This window comes from Acinonyx jubatus, chromosome C1, assembly GCF_027475565.1.
Source record: "Acinonyx jubatus isolate Ajub_Pintada_27869175 chromosome C1, VMU_Ajub_asm_v1.0, whole genome shotgun sequence".
Classification (NCBI taxonomy): domain Eukaryota; kingdom Metazoa; phylum Chordata; class Mammalia; order Carnivora; family Felidae; genus Acinonyx; species Acinonyx jubatus.
The window spans coordinates 29,675,748-29,693,312 of record NC_069381.1 but is presented as its reverse complement, the minus strand read 5'-3'; the positions used below and the strand labels follow the sequence as shown (position 1 = coordinate 29,693,312).

The following is a 17,565-nucleotide window of genomic DNA, read 5'->3' as shown; positions in this document are numbered from 1 at the left end:
TAATGAGGCTTAGTGTTTTTCAAGTTTATTAATAATTTATGCATAGTTTATGTATTATACATAATATGTAAGTTATATAATACATAAATACAAATATGAATATATATGTATAATTTTTTCCCCTATGAAATAGTTGCATTTAATCTGAAAAGTATGTGTTACTTGGCAAAGAAGCCCAGGGAAGGAGCACCTGGCTTGCTCAGTTCGTAGACCATGTGACTCTTGATCTTGGGCTTGTAAGTTTGAGCCCCATGCTAGGGAGTAGAGGTTACTTAAAAACAAAAAAAATCTTAGGAAAAAAAAAAAAAAGCCCAGCAAAGAAATAGTCCTTTGTCATGGCCAACCCATCAGGTCACTAGCTCTGAAGAGAGAACTTTAATGACCTAAATGGAAATGTAACTGTATGTAACAGAAAACTAGACAGAGAAACAGAATTCATTTAACTATGAAATTGGACATGACCCATTGATTATTAAGATTGATGACTAAGAAGTTACTATTTAGTCAGAAAGACTTTTTGGTACCAGCTACATCGTTCACGTAACCAAAAACAGTGATATCTAATTTCCCCAGGAGGCAAAACTACTGTAAAGAAAAACAAAATCACCCAAACATCTGGTGTTCTAAATTTAGCATCTCTGAATTATAGAGGAACCACCTATTCAGCTTAATTTGGGGCTCATAACTGTAGTCTTCTAAACTGCTGTGTTATTGGAAATATTGGAAATATTCTTTATCTGTCCTGTCCAATAAAGCAGCTACTAGGCACATGAAGCTTTTAAATTTTAGTTAAAATTAAATAAGATAAAAAATTCAGTTCCCGTGTTACACAGACACAGCACAAGTGCCCGGTGACTATACATAGCTAGTGGCTACCTTATTGGACAATGCAGAGTTAATTTCAACATCACTGCAAAAGTTCTATTGGATGCAGCCAACTTGGAAGGAGGAGCACAAAAGGATCTTAGCTGATGGCTGACTCAGTGCATGGAACTGAACCTCTCTACACCTGCAAAGGGGGGCACATTCAGAGAATAAGCATGATTTGCTTCTCAGATTTATCTAAACAGGTTTGTGTTAATCTCTGTTTTAGCAAATTAAGAAAGAGTTGTTTGAAATGTTTTTATTTTTTGCTTTTGGGTTCTATGGGATTGAATCTATGTAGACTAGTATTCATGTCATTTGTTATGAAAGCTTCAGAACCTAAGATTTGTAGCTGAATAATTTACTGCTCCTTCTTTCAGGAAATATTATGCTCTTGTCCCTTAAGGAGAAGAAAAACATTTTTGTGTGTGTGTGATTATAAAAGTGCTCATGGTAAAAACAAACTAAAATACATATTACGAAAAATTAAGTTAATTGTAATCACACCATCCAGAGATAATCAGTTAATATCTCGATGAATATCCTTCTGGGCTTTTTTGGACGCATCTCTACCTATAAAAAATATATAATTATGGGGTCATACTGTTCTATTTTATAAACTGAAACAATTTATCAAATGTCTTTTTATATTAGTATATATTTATCATTTTTATCGGTTGCATAGTACCATACCATGGATGTACTGTTATTTATTAAGTGCAATGCTGTCTTTCTTGTATTGATAGTTATTTTGGACATTTTCAATGTGTATTATAAACAACACGAATAATACCAATTTCTTACACTTGAAAGTGTTTTAGATTGTTGGATCAAAGAATATACTATTATTAACATAATAAAGTTAAATAGAAATTTTCTCTATCTCAGGAATACAACTAAATTTTAGAACATTGATGGTTTTGAATCTTTTCAACTGTATGAAGCTTTTAGAAAAGGAACTAAATAAAGACTTTTGAACTAATTGTTTAAAAAGCCCAACTACCACTATTTGACATAACTAATTTAAATAAACTTAAGGGAAAACAGATGATTTCTTAATGTTTCAGTGCAAAGAGGTAAAATAACAGTTTAGTAGAATAGGAACTGATTTTAGAGCTACACTGATTTTTTTTTTTAATGTTTATTTCTGAGAAAGAGAGACAGAGACAGAGCACGAGAAGGGGAGGGGCAGAGAGAGAGGGAGACACAGAATGGGAAGCAGGCTCCAGGCTCTGAGCTGTCAGCACAGAGCCTGACGTGGGACTCTAACCCACAAACTGTGAGATCATGACCTGAGCCGAAGTCGGATGCTTAACTGACTGAGCCACCCAGGCACCCCTACACTGATGGAGTTTTAATGCCAGTTTCAGCTGTGTGACCTTGGGTAATTTAAGGTGTGCCTCAGTTTCCTCATCTGTAAAATGGGGAAACAACGTATCTACCTCATAAGATTTTTATGATGAACGTATCGTGTAGCTACAGTATCCCAGGATTTTACTTGCATATGTAACATTTCCCTTTAGACGAGGGATATAGGATATATACTGATATATATATATATTTCAATTTAATTTCTTTTTCAAAATTTTATTTAAATTTTAGTTAACATACAGTGCAACATGTGTCAGGAGTAGACACCACACTGATATTTTAAACCTAAGTGATGAAACCATTCCCTCTTTTTAATCTTTCCCATGGGATATATTTCCTCTTCGATACCCTAGTATATCTACCTTAGTATGGAACATACTATCTGATAATCCAAGCATCTGAATTAGGATTTACCCACCTGCTCCTTCCTCAAAAGCAAGATATATGTCTTAAATATGTCAAGTATTATTACAATGAAAGTATGTATAATACAACCACCACATCAGCCATCCATTTATTTCAAGAACTATCTAATAACATTCTGGTAGTACAGAAATAGTTGAGAATTTTTGGAGTTCATTTTAAGATGATAAAAATGTACAAAATTTTTCATAGATAATTAAGAATTTTATGAATATTCATAAATATTACTGAAATTTCTGACTTCTGAAAATGCTCAACAGCTGCCAGAAAGCAATTTAGACATTTAAATGTGGATTAAAAACAAATCTAAATTCCTATAGCAAGAGCCAGATCCGTTTCCTCTGGTTTCGTTAAATGCTGTATCTTAGTGAATTGTTAAATGAAACACGTTCATTTTCCTTTGTGTGTAAATGAGATTTAAAAATCACTGACTTTGGTTATAATTAAAAAAATTTTTTAATGTTTATTTATTTTTGAGAAAGAGAGAGACAATACGAGCTAGGGAGGAGGAGAGAGAGAGAGAGGGAGATATAGGATCTGAAGTGGGCTCCAGACTCTGAGTGGTCAGCACAGAGCCCGATGCAGGGCTTGAACTCATGAACAGTGAGATCATGACCTGAGCTGGAATCAGACACTCAACTGACTCAGCCACCCAGGTGCCCTGGCTATAATTTTTATATAATCTTAATAAATAGGCTTGTAAGATCATGTCAGTAGTTTTAGGAACCTCTTCAGAAGTTCTCAGTTTAACAAAGTAAAACAGTAAGTAAGCTTCAGCTAATAATAACAAGACTCCTTTCTTGTAGGGAATCCTACAGTTCTATTATTATTATTTTTTTAATTTTTATTTACTTAAGTAATCTGTACACCCAATGTGGGGCCCGAACTCATGACCTGCAGATCAAGAGTCGCATGCTGTTCTGACTGAGCCAGCCAGGCACCCCATCTACAGTTCTGTTCTTCATACAGAATATACACAACCCCTCCTCCAGGTATCTCTTTTCCCCTTCTTTGTTGCAGTATGAGATCTAAACATAAGTGACTTAAAATTCCTGGTATCTTAAATATATTCTTCATAAGATTATCACAGATCTCTAGGAAAAAATTAAAGCAACCAGCACACTAAAAGAGTGATGCTTTGTTCATGTTTTGGCCATAGGTTTGCTTTACGAAATAGCATGCCCTTCAGAATGGAAGAATGTATCTGCCTCGTATTTGATGGGGTTCAGAGCTAAGATGGCTGACTAAATAAACATGGGGAACTGGAATTTCCTTGGAGGCATCCTGGAGGAAGTTCACATCCACTCCACCATAATTGGAAAGATCTGGCTCACTATCCTGTTCATATTTCGAATGCTTGTTCTGGGTGTAGCAGCTGAAGATGTCTGGAACGACGAGCAGTCTGGCTTCATCTGTAATACAGAACAACCTGGCTGCAGAAATGTATGCTATGACCAGGCCTTTCCCATCTCCCTCATTAGATACTGGATCTTGCAGGTGATATTTGTGTCTTCACCATCCCTGGTCTATATGGGCCATGCTTTGTACCGACTGAAAGTTCTGGAGAAAGACAGGCAGAGGAAGAAAGCTCAGCTGAGAGGGGCACTGAAGGGGGTGGAGTGTGAAATGCCCTGGGACAGGAGGAGACTGGAGCAAGAACTTTGTCAGCTGGAACAAAGGAAACTAAGCAAAGCCCCACTCAGGGGGACCTTGCTTTGCACTTACGTGATACACATTTTCACTCGCTCTGTGGTAGAGGTTGGGTTCATGATTGGACAGTACCTTTTGTATGGATTTCATTTAGAGCCTTTATTTAAATGCCACAGCCACCCATGTCCAAATATAATTGATTGTTTTGTCTCAAGACCAACAGAAAAGACAATATTCCTGTTATTTATGCAGTCTATAGCCACTGTTTCACTTTTCTTAAATATTCTAGAAATTTTCCACCTAGGTTTTAAAAAGATTAAAAGAGGGCTTTGGGGACGATATAAACTGAAGGATGAGCACAATGAATTCTTTGTGAACAAGTCAAAACAAAATCTTGCCAAATATCAGAGCACATCTGCAAATTCACTGAAGAGACTCTCTCCTGCACCTGATTATTATTTGTTGATGGAAAAGCAAACACACACAGCAGTGTGCCCTAGTTTAAGTTCACCTGCATTTCAGGCAGATCCTGACCATCACAATGGAAATGATGAGAAATGCGTTTTGGATGGGCAAGAAACTGTACTTTCTAATGAGATGTGCACACTTAGCGCAACCTGTAGTCACCTTCAACACATCAGCTCATGTAATAATGAAGACAGTCGCAAAACATTTAGAAAAGAAGTGGGTAACCCGTTAAAGGGAAAGAAAGAAATCGATGGCAAAGACAGCAAAAGGAACCACTACTCTAGAGGTCAAGGTTCTATTCCAGGTGTTGCTATAGATCCAGACGACCACGTGGGACAGTCGCCTCAAACAGCTTTCTCTCTGCCAGCTAACTGTGCTTGGAAACGGAGGTGGCTTAGTGCTACATGGGGTCCCTCTACAGAAGGTGAAAATCGGACGTCACCTCCTAAAGGAAACCTCAAGGGCCAGTTCCGAGAGGGCACAAACAGAACCCTTCCTCCTTCCCAGGGAGACTGTCTGGACATTCCAGACACTCCTGATTCTTTGGGACGGTTGTCCTTAGAATCTGATTTGATCAGGAGCTGCAATAATTCTACTGCTTGCCCTCCAAATCATTTAGCGCTGCTGACAAACAACCTCATCGGTAGGCGGGCTCCCACAGACCTTCAGATCTGAACAGCTGTTGACTTCTAGACATCCTGCATATTATATGACCCTAGCGTGGTGGTGGTGGAGCAGGCAAAACAAATAAGGGCAGCTCTAAAGACGAGCTGTTTAGGCAGACAATTGCAAACCTACTTCAAAAAGGAAAAACACATTAATTCTAAATAGTGATGGGGCAGTTTTAAATTCAAGGAGGGCTACCGGATCAGGATTACTTTTTTCACAGGCTCCTTTCAGAATTCGTGAAAACTGATTCCGGGAACGTCACGTTAAGAATCCAGGCTTAATGGTTTGGAACTACGTTTTTCCTTGATGGGAGCAGAGCCTTAGGAGACTATACTGATTCTACATAAGTCTCCCTTTTAGTTACTAATCTTTTATTTCTGGACAATGGTTAAATTGTTTGTCCCTGGGACTTAATTTCGTTTCCTTATTATAGACTGCAACCTGATGTCTCTTGAGTATAATCAAAATGTTGCTATCTAGTAAATAAAATTTTAAAAAGATTGGTGGCTTTAAAACATCGTGATTCAGTGTCCAGATTGGAGTTGTATCTCTACACTCCCTAGTCCTCTAACCTCGACACTTTACTAACTGTAGCTACCTTACAGGGATAGTGTGAGAATTAAAATAAGAAACGTTGTGTTTAGTACAGTACCAGGCACACAGAAAGAGCTCAAAAGGCCTATTATTAGCACGTTACTGCTCACCCTCCAGAGGCCCACATCAAGCCGGCCACAAAACAAACTGCAAAAGTAAAAGCTGGAGCCGAAACATACGATTCCAAGCGCTCTTCTCAAGCCACTGGAAACCCAAGGGGCGCCCTGCGTCGGTCGTGCGCACCTTTTCGGGACGAAAGCCAAGAAGCCAGCACGTATAGGCTACCACACCTAATAATGATGAGGCCCGGGTTGAGACTGGTCCGCTCCCACACCGCTGCCCAGAGATCCCATCCAGCTACAGTCCCAGCGCTCCCGGACTCCGCAGGCCGCGCCCCCGGGCGCCACGCCCATCCTTGGCCCCACCTGGACACCCTCCCCGAGTTACCAAACCCTCGCCTCTCACTAGGCAACCGAATTGCCGGGAGGACCGGAAGAGGAAGGAGAGGTGTTGAGCCGGGAGCGGAGAGGCGGGCGTACGCAGCCTCCCTCGGCTTAGCTCACTATGGGGCATCCAGAGCGTCCTGGTCGCCATGAAAACAGGCCACACCCCCGCGAGCTCACACCGTGGTTCGCAAGTGCGCAGGCGCGCGCGGCCTTCCGCGCATGAGCAGTGCTGCTCAGAGCCCGCCAGCCACGGTCTCGGGCGCCAGCTACGCCGCTGCCGCTGTCACTATGGCCCATTACAAAGTGAGGGGGGCGCGGCGTGGCTGGGGGCGTGCGGGCGGTAGCCAGCCGCTGGTCGGCTCCGGGTGGGAATGGGGGTGCGCGCGCAGGTTTTGGGGGCCTGCGGCAGCGAGGCGGAGGCGGGGTTGCCGGACTCCCAGCGCCTTCTTCCTGCTCTGGCCCCTGGGCTTCGGCTACTGACCCGCCGTGTCTCCTCAGGCCGCCGACTCGAAGCGGGAGCAGTTCCGGAGGTACTTGGAGAAGTCGGGGGTGCTGGACACGCTGACCAAGGGTGAGCATGGGCTAGGAGAGGGTTCCTCGTGTCCACGTCGTGCTCCTCGGCGCTGCGTCCCTGTCGGGCCAAGGCGTGGGAAAGGAGGGAGAACAGGTGGGACCTGTCTGGGGTCCAGCAAGGTGGGCCTCGGGGTCCAGTAGGGACTGGCGCACGTCTGGCTGCTGGCTGTCGGACGCCGCTCGAGTGGGATAGCCTTGCTCACGCTACCACCCTCCCGGCGGAGAGTGAAACTCCTGCAGCTGTTGCAAAGTCCCTCCAACTTCCGTTGCTTTGCCTCGAGTGGCCGCAGCGAGTATGTTTGATAAAGACCTTGAGATCCTAACTCCTCCCTCCTTACAGTTTTTGCGGACCCCAAATTACGAAAAGAAGCATTTTCCTCCGAAAAAAGGGCAAGTGGGAAAATTAACCAGATTTCAAAGCTGTCTATGAAATAACTAAATGAACTCAGTCCCCATAGTAGGCGATTCATAGTAAATTTGGCTGTGGTTTTTCAACCCCGGTTTCGTAGGCTATACCAATTCCTACTTTGTGCAGATTTCATAAGTAGGATTACAGTTTAAAGAGCTTGAGGACACATAAAAATGGTTATATTGTTTTCACTTTTTAAAATAGAAGCTATTACACTGTATCTGTTTCTGGGAGGGGGGTTCAAGACCTAAGATGAGTAAGGAGCTTGAAACTGGAGAGTTCCAAGAGGTGGTTGGGGGTACTACTTATTTCATTAGCTCAGCAATAATGTGAATGCCTGCTATGCATCATTCAACTCATTGGCTAGAACTTGCAAGGGTGTAGAACAGAAGAGCTGTCAGGGACAACGACGTGGGTCCACACGAGAGGTGTCTGGGAAAGAAAGAATTTGGTAACTGCTCTTTGGCCAGAAGCAAAGGTTAGGAGACAATTCTGGGAGAATAACAACTTTGGGTCTTAGCAGAAAGCAGGGCTTTTAATTCCCATGCATGGGTTGGTAATTTTGAATTGCTGCCTACGTTAGATTCAGGTACCAGTTTCCCTATCTCGTTGCAATTACACTTCATCAAACATACAGGAGTACCTATGAAAGTGCTATGCTCTGTCCTCTCTTTAAGTGTCACAAATGCTTGAAATTTCATTGACCCCCCCCCTTTAAAAAATTCTGTGGGTTCATTTCTTTCATTTATTTAACCATTTTATTCAAGTCTCTGTTCTAGACACTGGGGATACAGCAGTGGAAAAAAATGTCCCTGCTCTAAATGAGCTTATATTCTAGTTGGGGGAGACCTAATAAATAAATACATAGTGCCAGCCAGTGTCAAGTGTTATGAATAAGAAACATAGAAAAGGAGGGGCGCTTGGCTGGCTCAGTTGGTTGAGTATCTGACTCTTGATTATGGCTCAAGTTGTGATCCCAGGGTTGTGGGATCGAGCCCTGTGTTGGGCTCTATGCTGAGTGTGAAGCCTGCTTGATTCCCACCCCCCACTCCCTGGTTCCTGCCTGTATTCTCTCTCTAAACAAAACACCAAACCAACCAACCAACCAACCAACCAACCAACCAACCAACCAGCAAAGGGGATAAAGAGCTATGGATGTGCCATTTCATAAGAGGTGGTGGTTACTTCTCTCTCAAGAAGTAACATTTGAGTAGAGAGCTGAATGAAATGTGATGTTAAGAGTTCCAGGAAGTTCAAGGAGGCTGGAGTGGCTAGACAGAGTAAAAGAATGTTAAAAGGTAGAGCAGTGACCTTGGCAGGAGGTAACTGAAGATGTACAGCCTTGTGCCATACATGGATCTTCCTTCATGAGACTGGAAACCACTGAAGGCTTCTTTTCCCTTGCTCACATCCACTGGCATCTAACTCCTCAACCACTGCAGATTTCCAGTCTCCTAAATAATGCCAGACAACATAGTACCTACTGATGTGACATATTTAAAATCTGATGTTTTTCAGCTTCAAACATATGTACTTTACACATATTTAATTTAGAATTTTTATCCGGCTTATTTCCAAGAGGATCTGAAATTGCTTCTAACATTAAAACACTATATGGCTAAAGATAAAGATAAGTCATTTGGAAAAAGAGGCATTTGAGTTATTTTGAGTACCATTTCAACCTCTAAAAATCCCGGCTGCTAAGGCAAAAAAGGGAAACGTGGGGTATGGCATGCTTCTTGTCTGATTAAAAGGAAGTATATTTCATCTATAGAAAAGCACAGGAAACTTGCTATTTATGTTCTGTAATTATCAACCTTGTAGTACCACTGACCAATTTAGAAGCTGAAAGAAACGGGGTGGGGAACAAGAGGTAGAAAAGGTAAGAGTATTCATGTCTTAAAAGTTAGTTGGCAGAGATCGGTGGAAATCAATGGAAGAAAAAAAACAAGTTTGAGTATGTTATTTAAAGAAAAACACTTAGGGGCGCCTGGGTGGCGCAGTCGGTTAAGCGTCCGACTTCAGCCAGGTCACGATGTCACGGTCCGTGAGTTCGAGCCCCGTATCGGGCTCTGGGCTGATGGCTCAGAGCCTGGTGCCTGTTTCCGATTCTGTGTCTCCCTCTCTCTCTGCCCCTCCCCCGTTCATGCTCTGTCTCTCTCTGTCCCCAAAATAAATAAACGTTGAAAAGAAAAAATAAAGAAAAACACTGAGAAACGGGAACCCTCTTGCACTGTTGGTGGGAATGCAAACTGGTACAGCCACTCTGGAAAACAGTGTGGAGGTTCCTCAAAAAATTAAAAATAGACCTACCCTATGACCCAGCAATAGCACTGCTAGGAATTGACCCAAGGGATACAGGAGTACTGATGCATAGGGGCACTTGTACCCCAATGTTTATAGCAGCACTCTCAACAATAGCCAAATTATGGAAAGAGCCTAAATGTCCATCAACTGATGAATGGATAAAAAAATTGTGGTTTATATACATAATGGAGTACTACGTGGCAATGAGAAAGAATGAAATATGGCCCTTTGTAGCAACACGGATGGAACTGGAGAGTGTTATGCTAAGTGAAATAAGCCATACAGAGAAAGACAGATACCATATGGTTTCACTCTTATGTGGATCCTGAGAAACTTAACAGAAACCCATGGGGGAGGGGAAGGAAAAAAAAAAGAGGTTAGAGTGGGAGAGAGCCAAAGCATAAGAGACTCTTAAAAACTGAGAACAAACTGAGGGTTGATGGGGGTTGGGAGGGAGGGGAGGGTGGGTGATGGGTATTGAGGAGGGCACCTTTTGGGATGAGCACTGGGTGTTGTATGGAAACCAATTTGACAATAAACTTCATATATTGAAAAAAAAGAAAAAGTAAAGAGAAACACTGAAAGGAGGGGGGAGGAGAGGGTGGTGGTGATGTAGACATACCGACTTCTCAAAAAATAGTGTTGTAAGTACACTTAGAAGAGTAACTATCAGAACTCAGTGCTGGTTGTTAAGTCATTGCCATTTGATTTTTTCTGTCTATATTTTGATGAGTTATTAGAGCTAAAAAACTAAAAAGGAAGAGTGTTGTCTTACAACAGTTTCTTAACTTGGGGTCTAGAGATGCACATTTTTTTGTGTGTAGTTACGTTTTTTTGGCTTTTGTCACTTTTCAGAGGGTTCTTTGCACAAAAAAAAAACCTTAACCACTGGTTTAGAGAGATTTATATCTGAGTAGTAAATCCTAGGAGGAATTTATTCAGTAGAAGATGAACAAGTCAGTCCTGATGTAAGCTTTTGGATATGAACTGAAGTATGTATTTTAATGTTGATTTAAGCATGTTGATTACTGGTGAAGTTTTTGGTTGGTGGTTATTTAGCATGTTGTGTATGAAACTCTATCCTTGAAGCATATTTTCAATTCAAAGCTTCTTCCAGTAATTATCATAGCCCTGTTGATTCTCTCCAAAAATTTTCTCAAATTTATCTTTGTTTTCACCCCTCCATCACTCTAGTGCAGGTTACTATCTTTTTCAGCTGAATTACCACATCTGCCTCTTAAACTGCTCCTCCTGCCTTTATCCTTGTCCCACCCTGGATCTTCCACACAGCAGTCAAGAGTGATCCTGTCACTCTCCTGCTTAAAACTGTTTAATTATATGCCTGTTGTTCTTAGGATCAAAGTCCAACTGAACTTGCAGGATCTTCCCTGGTCGGCCTCCTGACCACCTTGCCAGCTTCCTTTCCTGCCACATTGTTCACAGCTCCATCTAGCCATACTTGAATTTTCAGTTCCTCAATATGTGTTCTCTTGCCCTCCCCACCCCCTCACCTTCCCATTTTATCTGAAACCCTCATAGCCCAGGTCTCAGGTCTTACTTCCCCTTGTTAGGATGCCTTCCTTGGTGCCCTAGGCTGAGTTAGGTGTTTTTCCAATGTGCTCCCATAATCCATCATCCTGTATTGACACTTGATGCTTCTTCATTTTTTTTTTTTTTTTTTTTTGGTTTAGTCCCTTGCTTATCTTCTGCACTAGAGTATAAATGAGAACAGGGAGGTTATCTGCTGTGTGTGCCATGGCATGGCAGTCCTATCAATGTGCTTGGCGTATAATAGGCACTTAATACTTACTGGGCTGTGGAATATAATTTCAGTCATTCAAATTTAAGACTTTAATTATTGCTTTTTCTGCTTTTTGATTTGCAGTATTGGTAGCCTTATATGAAGAACCAGAGAAACCTAATAGTGCTTTGGAGTATCCTTTTCATCTTTCAAGTCAGAAAAAGGACTTATTTTTGGAACTCTTATTTTTTCACATAGATACTATTTAAAATATTTTTGATGATTGAAAAAGTTACTTTCTGTTAAGTTTTGCGATGATGATCTCTGGGTAAATGCTGGTGGTAAGATGCGGTGACTGTGATCAGAGACATTGATACTACTCTGAGCTATTTCATTAGTTTCATTCAGCTCAAGTAAATTCTTAACTTTGATATTAGTTTTTTAAAGCATCACTTAGGAGCTGCTACCCCAGAAAATCCAGAAATAGAGCTGCTTCGCCTAGAATTGGCAGAAATGAAAGAGAAATATGAAGCTATTGTAGAAGAAAATAAAAAACTGAAAACAAAGGTAAATGTTTTAAAAGAATTCATGTTAAAAATAATTTCACCTTTAATGATTATAAGATCAGAACCTCACTAAAATGGATAGTAGGGGAGGGAGGAGGAGAAATAATCTCAATTAACTGCAAGGCTGAACTGACGCTCTATCGAGAAAACCACAGACAGACTGTAAATAGGACAAGCAAAGTGTAGTCAAGAAGAGGTTCTTGGGAACCTGCATCAAGAAAAACTTGAGAACATTGGTTAATGCTGCTTATGAGTAAATGGAAATTTTGGGGAATCCTAAGCAGTTGATGTAAGTAGGTCAGTGTAGGGTCACTGCTTTGTGAAAGGCACCTCTTACAGTTGTGTAGTGTGCAATGTGCACAGTCGTATTGTGGTGGCTCTGTAATGTGTTAATTTGTTTGCACTGAGTTTTGTCTATTGCTCAAGTTTTTTCTTTGTTTAAATTCCTGTGAGAATCTTCATAAGCTTCAAATTAGTCATCTCTGAGCCTTTGAGGTTTTACCACATTCTGAATCACATAACTTATTTTACATTAGGCAGTTCTCATAATGTGATTTATCTTCTCAACAACCTTGCGAAATAAGTGAGATAGGGACACAGACCATTTTGTAGGTGAGGGAACTAAAGCACAGCGAAGTCTCTCTTCTCGCATCTGACAGCTAATTCAAATAATCTCAATCTCAGCCTAGTGTTCTTGCAGAGAACCAGTTTAGCATAATAGAAAATGCAGTACCTTAAATTATTCAAGATTCCACAACACAAATACCAGTTAACTTCTTGGTTAAGTTAGACCTTTTAAGTCAGACATGAGCTGCTTTTCATTGACTAGCTAGATTAATATATGTTACATTATTCTTTTTTTTTTACTTTTTGAGAGAAAGCTCAGTAAAACTTTGGTAAAGACAAAGAAAGTACCTTATCAGAAGCCACAACATCCTTGGGAAGATACAGATAGGTTGTTGCCTATCAAGTATTTGAGCAGTGCGGTATGAACTGGAATTCAGTTTTGGGTTCCCAGTAATTTTAAAGGTTTATACGAAAAAGAGTTTTCCTCAGACCTGATTGCATTAAATCTTAAAGTGTATTAATTTTAAGTGGCTTAAAGAGAGTAGAATATTCTTATAAAGTTACTGATTCAATAATTAAGTTGAATATAATAACTTGTTTTGTTATTATGAAGTTTTTTACCCAATTTAGAATAAGATTCACCTAAACTCCTCTGTCTTTGCCCTATAGCTTGCTCAGTATGAACCACCTCAGGAGGAGAAGCGTGCTGAATAGGAATCTTCTCAATTGAAAAGACACTGACAAAATGGTTTTGTATGACTTGAATAGTTTGTATAGTATATAATCTTTTCTGAACAGATGCTATAGAACTCTTTTAATATGTTGAATTCACCTACCACACTTTAACTGTTATAAACACATATACTTAGAATCACCAATAAAAACTCAATATAACTTTCTTTGGGTCTTAAAAGCAGGAGAATCCAAAGTGAATCCTGAAAAAAAATCTAAACACAGCCATCTAATTCATTACCTTAAAAGACATTCTGTTTATTAGTCTGACTAGGAATGATGGTACTGGTGGTATTTTAGCCAAGGAAGTTCAGCATGGAGCTGTTCCTTGGTTTAGTTCAGGATATGAGCACAGGTACCTTCATTCTTTAAAATGAAGCCGACACTGTTGTTTATATCCTCTGTAGGCAGCTGGAAAGATGTGTGTGACAGAAGATGCTTTTGCACGGGTTCCCATGAATCTTCTGCTCTTGTTTATATAACGTGGAACAAATAACTCTTCTTTGCCACCACTCTGCCTTAGATAACTGTGTGTGTGCCAGTGTGAACTCTGACACCACGTGTCCTTCTATGCAATCATGCCCTACCTGATAACGTTGCCTTGCTTTGCTCTGTGCTTCAGTGGGTCCTAGCTGCACATTGGCCTGTGTTGTTTTTCGATTTGCCATACTAGCAGTTATCCTGACTGTAATTTATGATAACTTAAAGCAGGATCACACTGTTCCCCTGCCTTACTTGTTGCTTAGCTGAGCACAGAACAGAGGCAATCTAAAATTCTGGGTTCATGCACAAGCTGGGATAAGAAGGGGAATGAGCCATATATCGTGGAAAATTATAGTTTGCGGGTATAATTATACAGTGCTTTTTCCCCCTCAAAGTATTTTTCTAGCCTTGAATTCATTTTATCTTCATTATCCCTGTGAAGTAGGTAGGGCAAGTATGAGGGGAGGTTGGGTGCTGAATTTTTAGGCCAAAGACTGATATTAATACAAATTATTTACTAACTGTAGAACCTTGGGCACATCAGTCAACTGCTCTCAGATTCACTTTCCTCATATGTTAAATAAGAATAGTATCTGTGCTGCCTACCTCACAGGGTTGTTGTGAGGGTCAAATGGAATGTATGTGAAGATCTGTAAATGGTAAAGCACTATATTCTTGTTTGTTAGTCTTTTTCCTTTCTTTTAGAAGACCTACAATCAGGTGTTTCATTTTATTGGTCACTTATTTTCCTTATTGCTGACTGACATTATTAAGAATCCTGTTTCATATATTCTAACCCTATTGTTAGAGAACCCGTCTTTACGCTTTGGTCAAAACACACGTAGAAAACAAAGTGAACCGATGACAGCTGATTTAACTAGCAAGAGCGTCAGCACTTGCTGGAAACTGTGACCAGGCTAATTGTAAGGGCATTTTAATCAGTCATGTTGGCAAGAATGTGGCAATGGTCTGTCTCTTTTAGTCACAAGTTCGTTTTTGGAGGGGGGCCAGACACTACTGGAAGAACATTCACTGGAATTGGTTTATCTTTTACCAATTTGAGGGCCTCCTACATGCTCAGCAGTGGGCTGAGTGCTGGGTATTATAAAGATAAATGACTTGAAATTAGTTATAAGACATATACATAAGCAATTACAATGTGGGATAGAAGTGCTGAGAATCATAAGAATAATAAAACATGGCCCCATGGGGATTTTGGAAGAGAGGGAGACTTGGCTTCTTTAAGCAACTGGTATGACAGCCCCTTTGTGGAATACAGACAAGCAGGATTTTTTTTTTTTTTTCTGGCAGCCAACCCTCATTTGCTTTTTTCCCATGGGACTAGTATTAATATTTATGTAACTCAGGTTACTGTCTCTTGTACTATCCTTTTGGACAGAATGGCAACCTGTGGGTTGGTTAACTGCACTTTTACGGAGGGCGGGGGGGAGCTGACCTGCTTCAACTGCTGTACCAGTCAGTGCTATTTAAGAACTCAGAGTCAGCCTGGCCTCTGGAGATCTTCTTCATCATTTCTATCAAGGATCTGGATGAAGAGACTATACAAGAAGTTGCTCAGTGGAGTAGAAAAAGGATCTCATCCATTCAGTTCCTGCTGTACTTTAGCTGCCTTGTCCATACAATGTAGATTTCATATCTTGCCTACCTCACAGGGTTGTTGTAAGGTTCAAATTAAATATAATGGATGAAAAGTGCCTTGTAAATTGTAAAAGACTACACATGGGTCGCATGGTGTAATACCAAATCTGTAAATGCCACAAAGTTGGCTGGTTAGTGGACTATATTGAAACAAACTTGAAAAGAACAACTTGGAGTACCCAAAATTCTGGGCCTGCACCAACAAGCTGAAGTGTCAAGTCTTATGTTTAGGTTAAAAAAAAAAATGCAGTAATACAAGTCTAGGCACTAGGATTGCTGACAGAATACTAGTTCCAGTGATTATCAGTATGAGCCACGTATACTCTGGATACATATATTAAAAAACTCCATTCTGTAAAGCATAATAGAAGTATTGTCCAGATGCTAAACAGTCATCCTGACGGCTATATTGGTCATTTTGCATTGTGGGTGCCAGACATTTGGTAGATGTTGACAAGCTCACATGCGTGTAAAAGACAGCGATCAATAGAGGGCTTTTGAAAATACAAGGTTGTGCTGCCCAGTATGGGAGCCGCTAGCCACATCTGGCAATTAAAGTTAAAAAAAAAAAATTCAGTTCCTCACAGTAGCAACATTTCGAATGCTCAGGCCACACTGGCTTCTACATCGTTGCAGAACATTTCTATCCTCACAGAAAGTTCTATCGGACATCACCATAGAAGCGATGGTCGAAAGAACAGAGTACGTTTTATGTGGGACAGAGAAGATTTAGTGGATAATGAAGACTGCAATCTAATATTTGAAGGGCTGTCATGAAAAAGATGAAGACTACTCCTGTGATCCATTTTAAGCTCCAAGGAGTGTGATTTTTGGTCTGAATAGGAGACTTTCAAACAAAATCCTACCTCAGTGGAAGCGGCTGCCTTTTGAGATAGTGAGCTCTCCTCCCTTGGAACTATTGAGGTGCATGTTGCATTATCAACAGCCACAGGTGTCATAGGGTGGATTCTCTTTAGGCGAGAGATTGGACTAGATGACTTCTAAGGATGTGTCTGTCCTACCTTCCACTTACAGATTCAGACGTAGCCAAGTCCCAGACTTACAAGAACATGCTTTCCTTTCACAATCTAGAAGTTCGTTTCTTTGGAAATTCAGTGCCACCACCACCACCTCCATTTTAAGAGGATCTTGGTTCGTCAAATTTCCAATTCTAACTCCTGACAAGGATGAAAAATCCTCTAGCTATCTCAAACGTATTTGGTGAAAGCATTGGCTTTAATTATTCATTCCTTTGGTTTGTGAACTGAAGGTCATAGAAGATGCAATGTTCTATTGGGGGCGGGGGTAAATTACACGAAAAGTAGACTGACTAGGTGGGAAGGAGGGAAAATTGAGTCCTATTGAGTTTAAAGTGGTGGTGGTATCCACTGTCTGTTTTGCTGAAGGAGGATAAGCAGTTCTAGCTTGGCTGCATTTGCTCTCCTCTCAGGGTCCCGCTACCTGCTAGAAGGAACTACATCACACCCATGGCTCTGCCTTTGGTTGAGGCTTTACCCTCACTCAGACTGGCTCCTCCTCCCTACCTACCAGATCCATCCATCTAGACCTGCTGAGACACCACCTCCTTACAGACTTTCTCACCCTCCCAACTCCCGAACATTGTTATCTTCACCTTTGACCTTTCCATTTCATACCTCGTACCGAAGCTACTTACGCAGAGATCCGATCTCTATCAATCTTCGAGCAACTTGAGGGCGGGCAGGGTCCGAGTCGGTCTCAGTTTTGTGTCCCTTATCCCCCCAGGGCATCGCGGGCATCAATAAATACTGGTCGGGCGAGTACCATTGTAGGAGCACAACTAGTTCTTCCCCCAAATGCCCAGAGAGCATCTCCCGTTGCGATGGCCTCCAGAGCTCCTAAGAAGGCAGGGGAGCGGCGAGGAGTACCGCGCGTGGCTGGGCAGGACCGGGGTGCTCGCTAGGGCGGAGGGCAGAGGGCTCGGCCGGCCGGGCCACCCTCCTCGTGACTCCTCCTCCCCCCTCCACGGCTCCAAGTCAGGTGATTCCGGGCACGTGACGGGCA

At 41.3% G+C, this 17,565-nt stretch overlaps 2 protein-coding genes and 1 long non-coding RNA gene across 4 annotated transcripts in view; 2 read left to right on the top strand and 1 right to left on the bottom strand.

Moving 5' to 3' along the window:
- Positions 1-17,556, bottom strand: part of LOC106973274 (uncharacterized) — a 28,091-nt gene extending 10,535 nt beyond the window's left edge. Inside the window, exon 1 of the long non-coding RNA XR_001429967.3 lies at positions 17,198-17,556. This is a non-coding gene — a long non-coding RNA (uncharacterized LOC106973274). The remainder of the gene's footprint in view (positions 1-17,197) is intronic.
- On the top strand, positions 2,967-6,504 carry GJA9 (gap junction protein alpha 9). Its single transcript, XM_015070330.3, has one exon. The coding sequence runs from the start codon at positions 3,913-3,915 to the stop codon at positions 5,449-5,451; it is 1,539 nt and encodes a 512-aa protein (XP_014925816.1). The 5' UTR covers positions 2,967-3,912; the 3' UTR covers positions 5,452-6,504.
- On the top strand, positions 6,636-16,826 carry MYCBP (MYC binding protein). Of its 2 annotated transcripts, XM_027059607.2 has the most exons (5): positions 6,636-6,788; positions 6,984-7,056; positions 11,660-11,708; positions 11,953-12,082; positions 13,318-16,826. In XM_027059607.2, exons 1-5 carry the CDS (start codon positions 6,705-6,707, stop codon positions 13,360-13,362), a joined length of 381 nt encoding a protein of 126 aa, XP_026915408.1. In that variant the 5' UTR covers positions 6,636-6,704; the 3' UTR covers positions 13,363-16,826. The 2 variants fall into 2 exon arrangements, with proteins under 2 accessions (XP_026915408.1, XP_053067782.1); XM_053211807.1 differs by lacking the exons at positions 6,636-6,788; positions 11,660-11,708 and having other exon boundaries at positions 6,810-7,056.
- Positions 17,557-17,565: the final 9 nt, after the last annotated feature.